The following is a 17,905-nucleotide window of genomic DNA, read 5'->3' on the forward strand; positions in this document are numbered from 1 at the left end:
AAGGCTGCCTTTGAAGCTTTTTTGCCATTGTTTCTTGCTTTTGTTGTTGTTGTTGTTGTTTTGCTTCAAATATGGCCCTCAGCAGACCAATGAGATTATTTACTGCGTGCAGCATCTGTTGCTTTTTGCCTACTATTTGTTCACATGTAGCTTAGAGCGTGTGGTACTGGTGCCAATACTGCAGCAACGGCCCTGATGAGTGGACCCAGCTGGACTGACCATCACACCCACAGGCCTGATACCCTCCCCTCCCCAGCCCCCTACTCCTGTGACCCTTTCAATGCACCAAATGACCACCAGGCAAGCGTGGATGACTGTGCCACATCGCCAGAAACAATATGACTTACCCCCCCGTAGAGATTAATGTGAGATTACGCTGTGGAGATGTATCAGCAGAGTAGCAGTATGTGTCAGGATCGGCACTTGCGTAACACAGCACAGCCACAGTGACACAGCCAGACGATCGTGTACACTGATCGGAAATGGGCAGATTATGCCATATTCACAGAACTTTTTTCTCTTTTTTTATGAGCATTTTAGAACAGAAAATGCACGGCGGAGATGCGTCTGCCCCGCTTAACTCCCATGCTGCACAGTAGTTACTAATGAGACTTACGTAAGTGTGCCATCAAAGAATCAGGGCTCCTTTCTTTTATTACCCATCCAGGGCACCCAGCTCTCCCCTCCCTGTCTCCAGTGCTCAGCTGTGCTGCTACTAAGACATCATGTAAGCAGTCAGCACTTTTCCACACAGCAGGCAGGCCGAGGAGGGCGGCAGGCAGAGAGAAGGCATTAATTGGATGTCTGGCTTCCATTAAATCGTAACCGGAGCATTAGGGCCAGCGAAATGTACACTTGCAGTCCATCATGCCACAATGCAGACCCGCGTGCCACGCATACACGCAAACACACACACACTACTGGGTTCATTGTAAAGGACTATTTTGTGTGGTTAAATATAACTTAATTTCTATTTCCATCAGAAACTCCCTCTTGCTCACCTGCACACATGCTTACAATACAATACATGTTTAGGAAGTGCAGGTAAGGTGATATGTGTGATGGGGGTGGCCTGTCTTTTATATGGAGTGACAGGAGTCTTAGCACTGTATTCATCATTACACATACTAATATTGTATGAAGACATGGAGATATTAATAGGAATCAGTGTCTTTGTTTCGGTCTGTAACCTATCTTTATTGATTTGGAAGTTCAAGGTTAATTCCAAAATAAAAATGTTGAGCTTCAATTACTGAAGGTGTGTGTGTGTGTGTGTGATATTTTAGACAGGAATTCATAATGTGACAAAAAACATCACTTCTGATTCTGAATTATTTCTAAACTGGATTAAATTAAATTGGATACATCCAAAAAAAGCATCAAACATAATGTTTGCATTCACACATCCAAGGAAAACAACTCGATGGCTTATTCCATGATACAATCAGTGAAGAGCCATACAAAAATAGCAGTTACAGAAAATTTTTCAATAACATCATCACAAAATGAAAACACAATGAATTATTCAAAATGCTTCATTTAACATTAAAAAAGATGGGTGAAAATCCATCCTCAGTCAACTAATCTCTGTTTAGAATATTTTACATAATATTAACATTCACATAAATTATTTACAAACTCTCTTCCTTCATTGTCTCTGCCAAAGCGATAATATGCTGTATAAGCACACGCTGTGCCCACATGTGTGTTTGTTATACTGGGCCACACAACCAATTGCATTATATTAGACTGTATTTCCTTCAGGTGCGACAAGGCACAGTTACCTCCAGGGATCTTTACATACGGAGTGTAGCTCAGTGTGGGCTATATATATTTTATGAATAAATGTCCAAAACATAAATACAACATATACGTCACACAGAGAGGCATCGTTATCCTCGCATCCAAACTATTATAAACAGAAAGTGATATTGATGCACTTGTTTACTGCCATTTAAATCATGCTTATTTTTTTTATTGTTGTTGTCCTACTTGATGATGAACCGGCCCATAAAAAAGACCAGCAGAGCTGGACCGCCTGACATTTTAGGGAGCCCTTTTGGAGTAGTAAAGATGCCTGTGTGATATATCACCATTGGCTGCCTCATGGCATTGTGGGGATGCTTCTGAGCCAGAGAAAAGAGAGAAAATAGTGGGAAAGTGAAATATGTGGATGAGACAGAGAGAAATAAAGAGAGAGAGAGAGAGAGAGAGAGAGAGAGAGAGCAGGCCTAGTCAGAAAAGATAAGAGCAGGAGATGGAAAAAGTGGAGACCAAAATGTGCACAAAGAGGCAATGCTCAAGACAGGCGAGTGCTTTGAGAGGCCATAGAGAACTCTTATGTGAGAGGAGGGTGGGAGGGGGAAGAGGGGAAAATTAAATGATGAGAGAGGGAGGATGTTCAGGGGCCGACAGAAATAAAGCCATACAAAAGAAGCGCTGGAAAAAAAGGAAAAGGATTGCGTGAAGAGAGAAGACAACAGGAGAGAGAAAAAGAGGAAAGAGGTGCTGTACAGGAGTGTTAACGGAGACGGAAAGAAACACAGAGCAGCTGGAAAAGAGGGGGATGCAGAGACTGCTACCGGAGAAAAGTGAGATAGTGACAAGGCAGACAGCAGGCATGCTGAGAAAAAGAAAGAGACTCTGTACATGTGTGTGTGTGTGCCTTTGTGTGTGTGTGTGTGTGTGTGTGTGTGTGTGTGTGTGTGTGTGTGGTCCTCAGGCTGGCGTGTAGAACACCTCTCCGCTGGTCATCCGCCTGATCAGCTCCTTCCAGAGCAGATCACGCTCCCCCTGTGCCCCCTTCATGAAGCCGCGGTTCTCCTGGGCCCGCCGCACCAGGTATGGGATCACCTCGTTGACCGGCCCGTACGGCACATACTTATACACGGGGAAGCCGGCCTGGCCTACAGAGAGAGAAGGAGACAGAGAGCTATACACTTATCACAGATAGACTGTAAGAGTAATGGGATACCTCAATCACCTGCCAGACCAAGAGAGTGGGGGTGAGAAAGAGAGAGAGAGGGAGAGGTTGAGAATCTGAACTAGAGAAGAAGAATAGGAGAAATAAAAAGGTTGTTTCTTGGGGCAAGATGACCTTAAAGAGGCTGTGAGGGGGACCAACCCATTAGCTGTGAAATGTTTTTTCACACAGCTCACAGGAGGAGAACAGAGGAACAGGAGGCAGAGAAGGAAAAGAAGAAAGTCAACTCTAAACAGAAAGACAGAGAGAGAAAGAGAGACAGAGAGAGAGAGAAAATGAGATAGTCACTTTTTCTTTTTTTTCTTTTTTTCTCTCAAAAGCTCAACATGAGACGTTTGTGTTTGGTGGCAAAAGACACCTGTGCTGAGATAATGGTGATTTAGGTGTCAGTCAGCCCACGGGAGCGGATGGGGAGCTCCTGCTGAGCAGCCCCCATATCAGTATGCACCGCACCATGCCTTAAGCTCTGGCATGCTCACACACTCCCCATATGCACATAGCCAACCTCAGATGGGGACAGAGCACTGAGAATAAACAGAGAGAGAGAGAGAGAGGGAGAGGGGAAGAGAGAGAGGAGGAAAGAAGAGACAGATATCACTGCAAAAAATCCTAGAATTCAAAATCTAAGTGAGTGAATATGTACTTATTTTTCTAATATTTGCTTATTACAAGACATTTTTGCACTTGATTTAAGTTATTTTTTGCCTTGTACTAAGTGAAAATCTTGTTCTATTGACAAATCTGGCCAGATAATAATGCTTATTTTAAGTAGTATTTCCACAAAACAAGAAACTTTCACTTGCCAGATTTGCCAGCAGAACAAGAAGATTTTCACTTTACTTATAACAAGGTCAAAACGGTGCAAAAAAGTGCAAAATGTCTTGTTATCAGCAAATATTAAAAAAATAAGTACATATTCCCTTGATTTAAGCTTATTTATCTCACTTAGATTTTGAATTCTTGGATATTTTGCAGTGTGATAGTGAAGAGAACAGAGGAGAAAGAAAAGAGAAGAGGACAGAAGAAAAAGAGATGCAGAAGGACAAGAGGAGAGGAGATGGTTGCCACGGTGCTACTACTTGCTCTTCCATCTTGTTTGCTTCATCTTACCCAGTGGGAAGCTGATCTGATCACACATCCCCAGGAGTTGACCAAAGTACACCTTCTTGTCCGTCGGCACCAGGTCCAACTCGTTCATCCTGTTTGACAGGCACACATTAATGACCAACAGACAAGACAGACAGATAAGTGCTATTACAAATGCAATGCATATCAAGAGTACATACTGCATAAATGGATAGCAAGGGCTAAGACACTGACACATTCTCAATGCTATCTTGAAAAGACTTCAAGAATCAAAAATCAATCTGAGGCAGGCAGCTATCCGAGACATCACTTTAATGAGATTCTCTCTGATGACTCACTCGCTTTGTGATATTAAGCTTCTCAGGTGGCTGCGGTGTGTCTAACACATTCATGTATGAAATCAAAATTCACCAATCAGTGCGCATATGAAAGAATTCATTTATGATTGTTAGTATGCGCTGAGAGCATGGGCGCAATCCGGAACCGTTCTGTATTGTAAGAGTCTTGAAAAGGGTCTGCGAATAACCTGATGAAGCATTCATACCCGGAAACCACTTTGAAATTTCCACCTCTGAAGAATCCTTTGCAGCCTAGGCTAGCCAACACACCCGCCCACCCAGCCAGCTCCTTTTATCAGCACATATGTGTGTGTGTGTGTGTGTGTGCGTGTGCGTGCGTGCGCGTGTGTATGTGTGTGTGTGCGTGTGCGTGCGCGTGTGTATGTGTGTGCGTGTGTGTGTAAGCGTGTGTGTTTAGTGGCAAATCTGCAGTCTGCACACGTGTCGGTCTCTGACTGTGAGCCGCTGAGGGCGAGACGTACCTCCTGAGGGTGAACTTGACCGTGTCCAAATTGTGAGAGGCCACCATGACGTTAGCGGTTCTGCTGTTCCCAATCTCCTCCAGCACATAGTCCAGACACCTATAGGGGGTTAAGACAGCAGCAGGGTGGATATTCAAGTCAGTCCCTTATATCAATTCACAAACTGTCGCTTCAAAGGCTTGGGCCATCCTTAAAAATATTTTTTTTCCCCCTTTTAGTCCGACCGACTTGCCGGTTGTAAACTTGCGTTAATACCGACCGATTGTTTTTTTTTACTCTAAACAACCAATACAAATGCAATAAAATAATATTTCTTTTAGTAGGCCCAAGTATTGTGAATATAACTTGCCTACATGCAAACGTGGCTCACTTAAAAAAAACCTGTGGCGTCATCTCTACACCATTGGTTTGACGCATGTCACACTATGGCCTACGCTTCGTTTCATTCACACAAACTGATAACGCTTTTACTTGGCACGAAGTTCTGGAAGAACTGTGGGCAGATCTTTTCTCATCCCTTCTCCCCCTAGTCTAGCGGTGACCGTGTCGGAGTATTGAAATTGGTTGTGGTCTATTCAGCATTTCTCAAAATATGGGTCCGCAACATGGAGACTGCTGGTCCGCGGAGTCGTGGAGTGAAATTAGGCCCTGTGCTTCATCTGATAATTTGCTGCGCAGTTGATCAAGAAACCGCGGATCGACGAAAAAAGAAAACAAACGTTTCTGCTATCGATGTCATTAAACATGGAGCCCTACAATTAAGTGGTGGTATGAGCATTCATTCAATGCGCGTCTGCGCGAGGGAAACTGAAACTAATCGATAACGCTGGTATCAAAGCTCCGCTTCAACCTGTTGGAAGGCTATTTATTTATTTAACGAAACTTAATAGAACGATGTTGTTTTTTGGAACTTCCTTAGAAACAGAGCAGAGACTGTATACACTGTATAGCATTGAGTATTGTATAGTCAAATTTCAAAATAACGTGGCCAAGAGCTATTGTAGCCTTCTTTCTGGGTACATGTAGATGAGCCCTATGACCCAAAAGTCTGCCATGACCGGGCCTCAGGTCAAAGAAGTTTGAGAAAGGCTGGTCTATAACCTGCATCAGAATGAGGTTTGCAATGGTGCGCCTGAAGGCACTGGTTGAAGACCCAGTCAGTTACGTCACAATATGCACATTTGTGTAAATTCATTCCTACGTAATCACCATGACCAAAATTGAACTTTTTTTTTTCCTTTGAATCTTGAAAAAAAAAATATTGACCTACCTACCGACCCATTTTTATTTTTTTTTGGCTGTTACTGCAAACAAAAATATTTTTAAGGATGGCCTTATTGAAAGCCATTGTGTGCATCAGATATATGTGTTTTAAGCATCCCTTTCTTCTTGAATGCATCATAGATTCTACACTGTAAAAGGGAGCAGCAATATTCCGTTGGTTTCATCTGCTAGTTCTGTGCTTCTGGGTTTGCTTCCCTCAGAAAGAGGAAGATTGATTTTATCTTATGAATGGCCTAGTGCAGGCGGTGTACTTTTGTACAATCCTTCTGTCCAGGGAATCATGAGTGTTTGATGGCATTAAAAAAAAATGCTTTTCAGAGGTAAACATGAAAGATAATGGAGAGTGTGTCTCACTTGTGGTACATCTGATTGGTGGACTCATAGTCGGGGTTAATGGGGTCTTCGTAGCCGATCTCGGCAGCCCTGCTTCTCTCCTGGTACATATATGCCCCCCGCACCAGCTTGGCACCGAAGTACCAGCCGTCACGTCTCGACAGCTCCACGTCCATAGACACATTATCAAAGGCTTCCTGAGAGACAGAGCAGGAAAAGCAGAGAGAGGAGAGAGAGTGAGTGAGGGAGATAGATAGAGAGAGAGAGAGAGAGAAAGAAGGAAAGAAGAAAATAGAGCCAAAATAGAGTCAAAGTTGTGTCTGTCTGCTGGGACTAAGCTCTTTTGTCAAATAAAGAATAAATAAATAATTCTTAAATAAATAAAGTGAGATCCGTCATCTTGCACACTGCGGACAAGTGAATCATGACGTGTCACGACTAAGGTCAGACTTTTAATTGCTTCAGGGAACATCATTACAGAAAAATGCCTTCATTCACACTGCTGTGAATGTGAAATTGGAATAAATACCCTCACACTCATTATCAAATATGTTCCGACCTCTCAGTGAAAGTGTTAGACTAGACTGGGTCATTAAAACCCTCTTCTGTTAGATAATGAATGGGAGGATAAAGCTTGACTGGCAGAGTGATGGATAGATCTGTTTGGAGATTATCCATACTCTTAAAATGGACACCACAGACGCACCACACAGCAGAAATAATACTTTGTTTATATCTCAGGCATGAGCAGTATATATCCCACAGGCCAACACAATTTATAAATTATTATTTCAATAACTAGATGTACCGCAGAGCGGTACAAAATATGACCGCCGCCCAGTCCAGCACATTTTTTCCACAAAAAGAAATCACTCTGAAAGGCCTATATGATTCTAATTGTCTCACTAAATTGCATTATCCACACTCAATTCTCACTGGTAGACAACAAGTACCAAAACACGATTAGTTCATAGATTTCACATGTAAAATTCATTTTATACAACCCCACCTCCATCTTGCCTGTTCATAATTCTGAGAAATTCTTGATTGTTTGTGTTATGTTTATGTTATGTGTGTGGGTGTGTGTGTGTGTGAATGTGTGTGTGTGTGTGTGTGCGTGCTTGTGTGTGTGCCTGCGTATGTGCCTGTGCATGCAAGCGTACATATGTCTACTGTGTGAGTATGTGTCATACGTATGATTACTGTGAATGTATGTGTGTGTGTGTGTGTGTATCTGTTTGTGCACATGTGTGCACATGAAATGGGAGGCAAACATACGGAAAAAATGGTCATCCTAGGCCCTACAGTTCTCAAGATATTCACAGAGAACTGTGTCTGCCCTACCCTCCTTTCGGGGGGTCCAGTCCAGCTGGGGGGCTACAGATCAAAACGAAAAATGACGGTTCCATGCTATCCATGTGGGGGTACATGCCCACCAAGTTTTGTGTACCCCGGTCTTTCAGTGTCCCGGGAATCCTTGTTGGTGTACGTCACTACATGTACACATAAATTATTTCATTGTAAGGCCCCCCATGAACGAAAGTACACAAAACTTGGCATGCATTCGGAGGGTGTCATGATGATCCTACACTTTTAATTTCGTGCAGTTTTGACCTTGTCAGCCAGAGATATTGTGATGAAAACACCTAATTTTTTTTGCTTTTTTAATTTTTTTAACTAGGTGGCTATACATGAAATAAGTGGTAATGGGATGGGTTGACATGCCCCCTTAAGTACCAACATACATAAAAAAGGTGGATCTCCTAGGCCGTACGGTTCTCGAGATATTCACAGAAAACTGTCTCTGGCCACCTACAGGCCAGTTGGTGTATAGTAACATAAATTAATTTATTGTGTGGCCCCCCATGAACGGAATTCCACAAAACTTGGTGTGCATACAGAGGGTGTCATAATGATCCTACACTTCCAATTTCGTGCAGTTTTGACTATGTTAGGTCACAGATACCTTCAATTACACTTCAATTATTTTTTTGTGTTTAACTAGGTGGCTTTTATACATGAAATGAGTGGTTATGGAATGGGCGGAAAAAATGGTCATCCTAGGCCCTACAGTTCTCAAGATATTCACAGAGAACTGTGTTCGCCCTACCCTCCTTTCGGGGGTCCAGTCCAGCGGGGGCTACAGATCAAAACGAAAAATGACGGTTCCATGCTATCCATGTGGGGTACATGCCCACCAAGTTTGTGTACCCCGGTCTTTCAGTGTCCTGAATCCTTGTTGGTGTACGCCACTACATGTACACATAAATTATTTCATTGTAAGGCCCCCATGAACGAAAGTACACAAAACTTGGCATGCATTCGAGGGTGTCATGATGATCCTACACTTTTAATTTCGTGCAGTTTTGACCTTGTCAGCCAGAGATATTGTGATGAAAACACCTAATTTTTGCTTTTTAATTTTTAACTAGGTGGCGCTATACATGAAATAAGTGGTAATGGGATGGGTTGACATGCCCCCTTAAGTACCAACATACATAAAAAAGGTGGATCTCCTAGGCCGTACGGTTCTCGAGATATTCACAGAAAACTGTCTCTGGCCACCTACAGGCCAGTTGGTGTATAGTAACATAAATTAATTTATTGTGTGGCCCCCCATGAACGGAATTCCACAAAACTTGGTGTGCATACAGAGGGTGTCATAATGATCCTACACTTCCAATTTCGTGCAGTTTTGACTATGTTAGGTCACAGATACCTTCAATTACACTTCAATTATTTTTTGTGTTTAACTAGGTGGCGCTATACATGAAATGAGTGGTTATGGAATGGGTTGACATGGCCCCTTGAGATCAACATATAAAAAAAAATGGTCCTCCTAAACCCTACGGTTTTCGAGATATTCACAGAAAACTGTGTCTGCTTTCGGGGGGTCCAGTCCAGCGGGGGGGCTACAGATCAAAAACGAAAAACGATGGTTCCATGTTATCCATGTGGGGTTACATGCCCACCAAGTTTCGTGTACCCCGGTCTTTCAGTGTCCCGGGAATCATTGACGGAAATTTGGGCATGCGAAAAAAAAAAAATCTGACTAAACCTATATGACCGCCGCTTCGCTGCGCGGCGGTCATAATAATTTATAATAATTATCATAAACAACTGACACAATGAGTCCTTTGCTTTTTTTAATATCTCTTGCACATCATTGCCTGCACATCATTACAATGCATAACACTTTCATCATTCATCTTTAAGAGCCATCACTCAGTGTACAACTGAGAATGCCATATGCATTCTAAAAAGAAACAGGCCATTTCATTGAGGCAGATTAAAACGGTCAGTGTTTGTAATAGAGTGACTGCTGCTATAAGCTCATGGCCTGGCGTCCTCCAACATGGCTTTGCTCTGTGGCGCTAATGTGTTGCTCTGGCAGCTCAGGCAGAAAATGACACCTGAGGCTCGCCTGTGCAGTATGACTCGCTTCTGTACGCAAATTAAAAGAAGAACTCACGGCAAGCATTTAAATGCCCTATGTTACCAAAATGCAATTACTGTGCACATCAGGCCATGACTGTGTTGTAATTGAAATAAAAATGTAAGACCTTATCTTAGGTGTTCTATCAAATGTCTTATTTTAAGCTCCTCAGTAGTCTGAGATACAGGCTGTGATGTATGTTTTTATGAGTTACAGACAGTTACTTCCACCAATGCTTGTCCTGCAAAATCTGCACTGCATATTCTGAAAATACAGTTAGGCAGTTAGTGAGAGAAAAATAAGGTCTATGTAGAGCTGGCCTTTACCTCAATGGAATTCCTATCATCAAAACAGTAACCACAACATATTGTAACGTCGGTGTCTTCCGGACTGAGTGCTAGCCTCCCAGAATGCAATGTGTGTGAATGCTGGATTGTGTAATGTCGGTTTTAGTGAGTGTAATTGCGTTTACCTTGTCATGTATGTGTTAGCTTGTGTAGTCTTTCTTTAGGTTGTACCTCATGTGTTTTACCCGGTGTATTGTATGTGACTACCCTGTTCGTGTATCGTGCGTGTTTTATTGACTTCCCTTGTGTTCCACTGTAATGGTGTCTTGGAATGTGTGTGTTTCCCGCTTCCGCCAATAAACTTTTGCTTGGACATCTGTGTGTCGCATCAATCGTTACAATATATTTCATGCAAGATCATAATCACAACAGCCAATTATCTGTGACTCACTGTCACACATTACCAGAGAGATCCAGAGTACACGCACCTGAGTGGTTGCAATTCATATAAGGAGAGGAGAGCTTGTGCACTCTATACTAAAGTGGTGTAATGTCAATAGCTGATACCAAAAGTACAAGGATAACTGGGCCCAGAGCAATTAACAGATTTTAGAATTCTGTAACTAATTATTCTGTAGATGCATAATATGAACTTAATATGAATCAAATTAGCAGTCTGATCCAAAGTATCAAAACACCTCAGCAAAAAGTTGACCAGCTGACATCTGGTACAAAGAAAAATGTTAATTTCCATGACCCAGCTGTGGCGCAACTGGCTGGGGCACCTGCACCGTACGCCGGCGACCCGGGTTCGATTCCCGCCCCGTGGTCCTTTCCAGATCCCACCCCTGCTCTCTCTCCCATTCACTTCCTGTCACTATCCACTGTCCTATCATTAAAGGCATAAAACACCCAAAAATATATACTTAAAAAAAAAATCCATGACCTGTAAGATATATAAAACGATTTTCTTTTACAAAAGCCACTTTTCAAAACATGGTCACTTGTATTTGTAAACAGTTTTCTGATGTCTTTGAAATACTGTGGCCTCCAGTGGCTAAGCCCATTGCTCAGCATCTACACACACACACACACACACACACACACAAAAGCCACTGAGGAGTGACCGAGACTGACCTTTAGGTAGCACTGGTAAGTGTTAAAGATGACGGGGCTCTCTCTATTGAAAATCCTCTGCATCTCCAGGGTCAGGCGGCTGATGGCCGGCTGGAAGTACGTTTGTTCTGCGTCCACCATCAGCCTCACCTTATTCTCCATGGCATGCTGCAACAAAGACAAACAAATTTGTTGACACAACATGCCTCTCTGCCCCCCTGGGAGACCTCATCTGTGGGCAGCCTCACAGGCGGACAACATCAAGGGTGTGTTGCTTTTCCTCCCTTTCTTGATAGACTTTGGATGGGTCACAGCTGACCACCACACAGATAGTGGCTTATAAAAGTCACGGCGTGACCCTGGCTTGCTTGCTCGCTCACCCGCTCGTTGCCCTACCTTGGCTAAGACGTCCATCCTCTGCAGCATCCTCTTCATCTGCTCCTCCTCTTCCTCGGTAAACTTGTTCAGGAGCGGTTCCAGCTGACCTGTCTGGGCAAACAAGTAGAAACACATGCTGGAGCAGCATGATAAGCTGAGCTGCAGCATGAGCTGCCGTGCAATTTGTTGACATCCGATTTCAGCACACACACGCTCTTTGGCAACAAAATTAATAGCCAATCTTATCTATTTAATTACGTACATCACTAAAATGTGTAGAGAGTTACGGGACTATTTAGATAAAGACAGATCAATATAGCCCTTCATTATCTCTACTTAAATATCCAAACCCACTTTACCTACCTCAAGGTTTGGAACAACGAGAAGATTGGAAATCCTTGTTCTGTCATCTATCAAGCTGTTCCAGTCCAGCAGGTCAATGGTTCTGTTGGAATAAAAAATGATTTGTTTACCCTGCTCAGTTAAATGGACAGATGTAAGACAACAGGCTCATCAATAATGTGACTTTTAGAGCATTGTAAAAGAAAATCTATTTGTCAGTGAGTTTGTGAATGATCATTTTTCATAAGGTATGGAATATACCAGTATATATATATTTTTTTTTTTTACCCAGACGAGCCTATTTTCTCTCCTGTGAACCAGCTCTGAAAGTCACCCTTGGCACCAAGCTTCTCCAAATATGCCTGCAACATAAGCCATGTAGTAGTAATGTGGCAGACTTCACAACCTGATAAATAAATCAGGAAAAGATCCTAATGACCCTAATGATCAAATCATACTGTACATGACACGTCATGACATCCAGAGACCAGAGACCCATAACTGCATTGGTCACAGAGTACTTTAAATAATGTACAGTGTAGTATATTTTATACAAGGAAAATTAGCTTGAATAGCTCAATCTGATGCATTTACATGTCTTATGCTAATGAGCATGTTGATTAATGTACACTGTCCCTTTTAAATAAATAAACAAACAAACAAGCATCTTATCAAATCAACTGAAATGTAAAGGCTATATTAATACCTGCAACTTCCCCAGATCGAGTTTTTGTTCCAGCACCTCCACACCTTCCATTCCCTGTTTGGCAGCTAGAAAATTGAAGAAGCACCTCCACTTCACAAGGACCTCTGAGAACTGAAGCTGCATTGACACACATACCAGATGAATGAATGATTGAATGTGTGTGTGAAGTGGCCTTTGCATGAATAGGCTTTTTGGAAATGAGCCTCAATCACTGTAGTATGGACCATATCAATCTCACCAAGAACTGTGGCCGCCCCAGAGCTGTCATCTTGATGGCGGAGAAACCATCTTCAGAACTCCCTCCTATTGCCATTCACAGGAGAGATGGAAAGGACAGCTTTAAAAGCCGGGGCTTTTCTTTGAACTTGTTCTCTATTTCTAAAAATGGCTTAAGAACCACCCAACCCCCTCAGCCCACCCCACCCCCTCTCTTATGGGATGGATATTCATACACTCCCTGTTCACCTGAAGCTTTGATGCACTTGAGGAAAGTCTCCATGTGTTGGTCACATTTGGCCTCGTCAGCATAAAAGTAGGTGCGAGCACCGGTCACACCTCCCCTACGGTCTCCAAACTGTCGGTGGGCCTTGTACTTATTCTCACGCTGGTTCTCCCCTTTATTGCCAAAATGCAAGAGTAATGGTATCCATTAACAATGCAAACAACAAACAAATAGAACAGACAATAATGAATAGTACACTGAGCTGATTTCTACCTGGGCTCTCTCTCTCTGCAGCAGACACACATGACCTTCATGGGAGAAGCAAACAAATCAGAGATTAAATCAGCGCTCTACTATTTACGTTCTCATTTCTATTATGTCCGACAGTTAACAGGGACTTGCACAATGTTTTTTGCCATGCAGGTATTTGGTGGGTTAAAGGTAAACATAAAGTCATTCAATACTCTGCTCAGATAACAGATTAGACTAGCAGACAGTTCTATAAATAGCCTCATTCTAAAACGGGTGCTCCCCTCTCGAAGGTTATGACATAATACGACTAGCACAAAAACACCATGTTCAATACTCTCAAAGGTATATGATGTGACCTATTGAAAGGGCAGGATTCCACGTAACGGCCTGGATCTGTTTCATCAGATCACGAGGCACAGTATGCTGTCACATGACACCCACTTTCCAAGCGTCAATGTCACCGCACACATTCACAAGAGTTGTGCATCGGCACCTCCCACAACCACTCACTGGTCAGACAAGGCTTTGACGTCTGCAGACTCGGCCTGGCTGGCCAGCTGGTTATTATTAGAGAAAAAGAGGGTGGGTAAGAGAGAGAGTGAGAGAGAGAGAGGGAGAGAGAGAGAGAGTGTTAGAGAGGTGTACCCTTGAGGTCATGGGAGAACACACGCAAATGATGCCTGCTCCCAAGTGCTAAACTATTTCTTCCCTGCATCATGAGCACTTTGGACAGAAAAACCTCCTTGAGAATGCACGACAGGGAGTTCTTGCGCCCTCTCTGTTACAGTTTTCACAATGGCAAGTCGCACATATTATAGTAATGGACTCATTATACAGCGAGTAGCATAAAGTAGCACTTAAGCAGCACGCAATGCCTGTACAATTTTATGACATCCATGGGGAAAATATTTGATGCATGACTGGTTGAAACCGCAGCACTCCTTTACACAAGGTGGAGAAGGAAAGGGCTTTTTATTTGTTGATAATCAGGTTCTGCTCTGTCTCCCTGGCTGGGTAATAAAAAATAGGTTTCCAGTAATTGACTTGAGTTGGTCACTTCGGGAGGGTGGCACTTTTTCTAGGCGAGTGCTCAGATGGGGTTATGGCACTTCTTGAAGATAAGCAAGCTGCCAGAAACCTTGCTGGGCCTGATTTGTCCCCTCCAGTGTCCTGATGTAACCTCTCTCTCACTGAAAGGGTGCTCCTTTCTTTCCTTCCATTCTTCAATCTATATCGAATTAGATGTTTCACTGATTTTCACAATGAAATTAACTTTTTTTTTACATTTCTTTCTCTGACTATTTTACAACTAAAAACTTATGTTGTGTCTCTAAAATAGAAAGAGAAAATCTGATGGTATTATGTTAGTACTGAGCGGAATACTCTCAGATTATGATAATGCTATAAGTAAAGAACACACATACAAAAAAAAAAACTCCAAAAGAGAATAAAACAAATATAAAATATGCTCTTTTAGAGAATAAAGAGAAGAGCTCTCACAAGGATTGTGATCATGTAGTCTAAAACAACATACTATCCTGCTGTCCATTTCTACAAGGCTAGTCAGAGTATCTGACTCATGTGGCTTATTACAAAATGCCAAACAACTGACTGTTTTAACAGCTGCACAGACATCCAATCAGACTGGGGGGGCCTTTACCGCATCCACCAATAATCTGCTAGCACACTGTTTACATTCTGAACTACAGATCAAATTAAGATCTATTTCTGATTACTTCAAACATGGAGAGATGTATAGTGTGGCAAATACTTCTGGTTAAATGTGCATGCATTGAAGGTCTGCATTAGCCACTGCTACATATTTTGGAAATGGAATAAACTACTGGGTCCAGGATTTGCCTGGAAAGAGGGGCTGCTTGTGTACCACTGCAAATAGAATCCATGTTTCCAAGTTATGCTTTCAATTGATCAGATATGGCTGCATGAAGAGGAGACCGACACCACCCGTACCAAACGCTACTGAACGTTTCTGCTTACACTGTCACATGTCAAGCCCATTCCAAGCCCATGTTTGGAGGTTTTATTTGAATTGGGTGCTTACTCCATCTCTTTGTTTTCAGCCTCCTCCTTTGTCAAGTCCTCCTCCACACTATAGTCCAACACAGCTCCCACTCCATAGGCTTGGTTCTTCCGAACCAGGGGTTTGATAGCTTGGTGGTCTTCCCCAGCCACAAACTGCCCATAAAAAGTCATCTTCATAAGTCGCTCAAATGTCTTCTGACCCAGGATCTTCTTACTGAGATCCATAATCTGCAAAAAACAAAACTTAGACTATAGTTACAGTTGGATTAAAAGCAGCTAGTGAGGCTTTGCTTACATCATGCTTTGCTTACAATAAAAGGATGTGCTTCAGCTTGGCAGGAATATGCTCATATCAAATGAAGCATTTCCCCATCTTTAAATCTAAATGTCATGCTTTCAGTGTTTAATGTCATTCAATATCTGATCCCTGAGTCTTGCATTGGGTGCCCTTTGGTCCTATCCTCTTCAAATGTAAAACATTATGTTTTATCAAATTGCCTCTACTGATCCCCTTTTTACTTTACACACACACATACACACACACACACACACACATTGTGTACTTTCCTTTGACTTTGTAATCCTACACAATAGGCCTGACTTGAACAAAGCTCCAGGACAGACCATCATTGGGCCAAAGAATTCAAACTGCAGCAGTAATTCCAAACTCTCAATAGACCGTGATGTAACTGGACACCTCAAATGATACAGTGGACAGAATGGCGCACAGATCACAAATAACTTTCAGTTAATTAAAATTATTTATTTCATTGTTTATTTGGAAATATAAATTAACAAGGAATAGGCTACTGACATTTTTTCTGAAAATAACCAGGATTCACTTTTTGTTCAATCATTTCAGCGTGATTTTGAACACACAGCACACCAGCACGCACATACCTCCTTGTTCTTATCAACCAGGAGGTCATAGGAGCAGAGTTTGAACACAAGCAAACTTCTGAGTAATTCACCCGTGTCTTTGCTCTTGTATGCTTCTTTGGTCTGATTAAAATCAATCGAAATCTTGTTTTTGCTGGTGCCATGCTTCCTGCTCTGCTGGATGAGATCTGCGTGAACGTCGGTTTTGGGCACTGCACCGTCGATATCCGTTGACTCTTCTGAACTCTGGTTCCGTTGCGTGGAAGCAACTGTGGATCCTAATCTTCGGCTGGACACGGCGGATATATTTCTAAGGTTCACGTCTAAACCGGCTCGCGCGAAAACAGGCACTGCTTTGGCGTAAGACATAACTTTTTAGGTGTAGCAGCTTGACACTTCCCCTATTTTTGCTTAGGCGTTCGTTGTAGTTATGAGGTGCGGCGCCCTATGTTTATACATCACCTGCCAAGACCGCCAACGTGATCCCACAACGTGAGCGCCGGGTTGGCTAGGATTCTATGACGCTTGACTTTGATAAGGTAACATTATACCATCAGTTCGTCTATTCGAATTCGGGCGCGCTTACATAGGTTACTGTGTTGACGCGGGTCCACCACATCATCATCATCATATTGATGATTACTGTTAGAAATACAAGTGTGATAACAAGACTAACTCCCACCAATATGTCCTCTTGTTTTGAGGTGGTGGTTGTAATCCATACAGCAGTGGACTCGGTGACCTCCCCATTAGGGACAAATAGCCAAAGAACTTAACCACATGAATTCCAATACAAATTTCAAGTTTTTGCCTGAAATTGCACTGTGCCTATTTACGAGGGCATTGTTCCCACCTCTTTTGAGGCCTACCATGAAATGTTTGACCTTTACAGAAAACTGAGAACCTTTGGCTTTCGTAGGAAACAGTCAAAATAACTGTGATGTACTGACACAGAGTTACAGAGGCTAGAATATAGTTTTTTCTTTCTGCCGGATTACAAGCATCTCTGAACTGACCACATTTCAGCCCTCTAGGTTACTTGATATCACTTAGAAACCCAACTGAGCCCTAGCACCAGGTTGTGTGAAGCTGTGTGCAAAAGTAGATCAATATCCTGAATTTCCCCTTGGGGATCAATAAAGTATCTATCTATCTAAAAATATAGAATGAAAATATGAGTGATTATTTGCCAAGGTATGCTCATGCGTTTTGTAAAATCCCTATGGAAACTCCCCATAGGACTTGGGTTATCCAAAATGCATACTGACAATCAAATGCTTACTGCACATGAACCCCTTTGTGTAGAAGCATACTCCTGGTCTGAAATTAAAGGTAAGTCACATCAAAGATTAACTTACTTGGTTGATGTCATTCACACAATGAGGATGTCATGTCATGATATTCAGCGGCCTATTTCAAGCCTTGCGTATCTCTTAACAATGGAAATAGCAAACAATCTGATGTTTTACTGCATGATAGAAACGTTATTCCTGGACTACAGTCCTGTCCATCATGACC

The 17,905-nt window shown here is 42.4% G+C and overlaps 1 protein-coding gene across 1 annotated transcript; it reads right to left on the reverse strand.

The window, feature by feature from the left end:
- Window positions 1-1,172: 1,172 nt before the first annotated feature.
- prodhb (proline dehydrogenase (oxidase) 1b) lies at window positions 1,173-16,837 on the reverse strand. Its single transcript, XM_048244399.1, has 14 exons — window positions 16,409-16,837; window positions 15,528-15,736; window positions 13,487-13,521; window positions 13,237-13,386; window positions 13,010-13,074; window positions 12,772-12,888; window positions 12,354-12,427; window positions 12,087-12,168; window positions 11,742-11,834; window positions 11,367-11,513; window positions 6,528-6,703; window positions 4,890-4,988; window positions 4,094-4,182; window positions 1,173-2,906 (listed from the first exon to the last, which is right to left on the reverse strand). The coding sequence occupies exons 1-14, from the start codon at window positions 16,754-16,756 to the stop codon at window positions 2,719-2,721; spliced, it is 1,872 nt and encodes a 623-aa protein (XP_048100356.1). The 5' UTR covers window positions 16,757-16,837; the 3' UTR covers window positions 1,173-2,718.
- Between the last annotated feature and the right edge of the window lie 1,068 nt (window positions 16,838-17,905).

The sequence above is a fragment of the Alosa alosa genome, chromosome 5 (assembly GCF_017589495.1).
Source record: "Alosa alosa isolate M-15738 ecotype Scorff River chromosome 5, AALO_Geno_1.1, whole genome shotgun sequence".
Lineage (NCBI taxonomy): Eukaryota > Metazoa > Chordata > Actinopteri > Clupeiformes > Clupeidae > Alosa > Alosa alosa.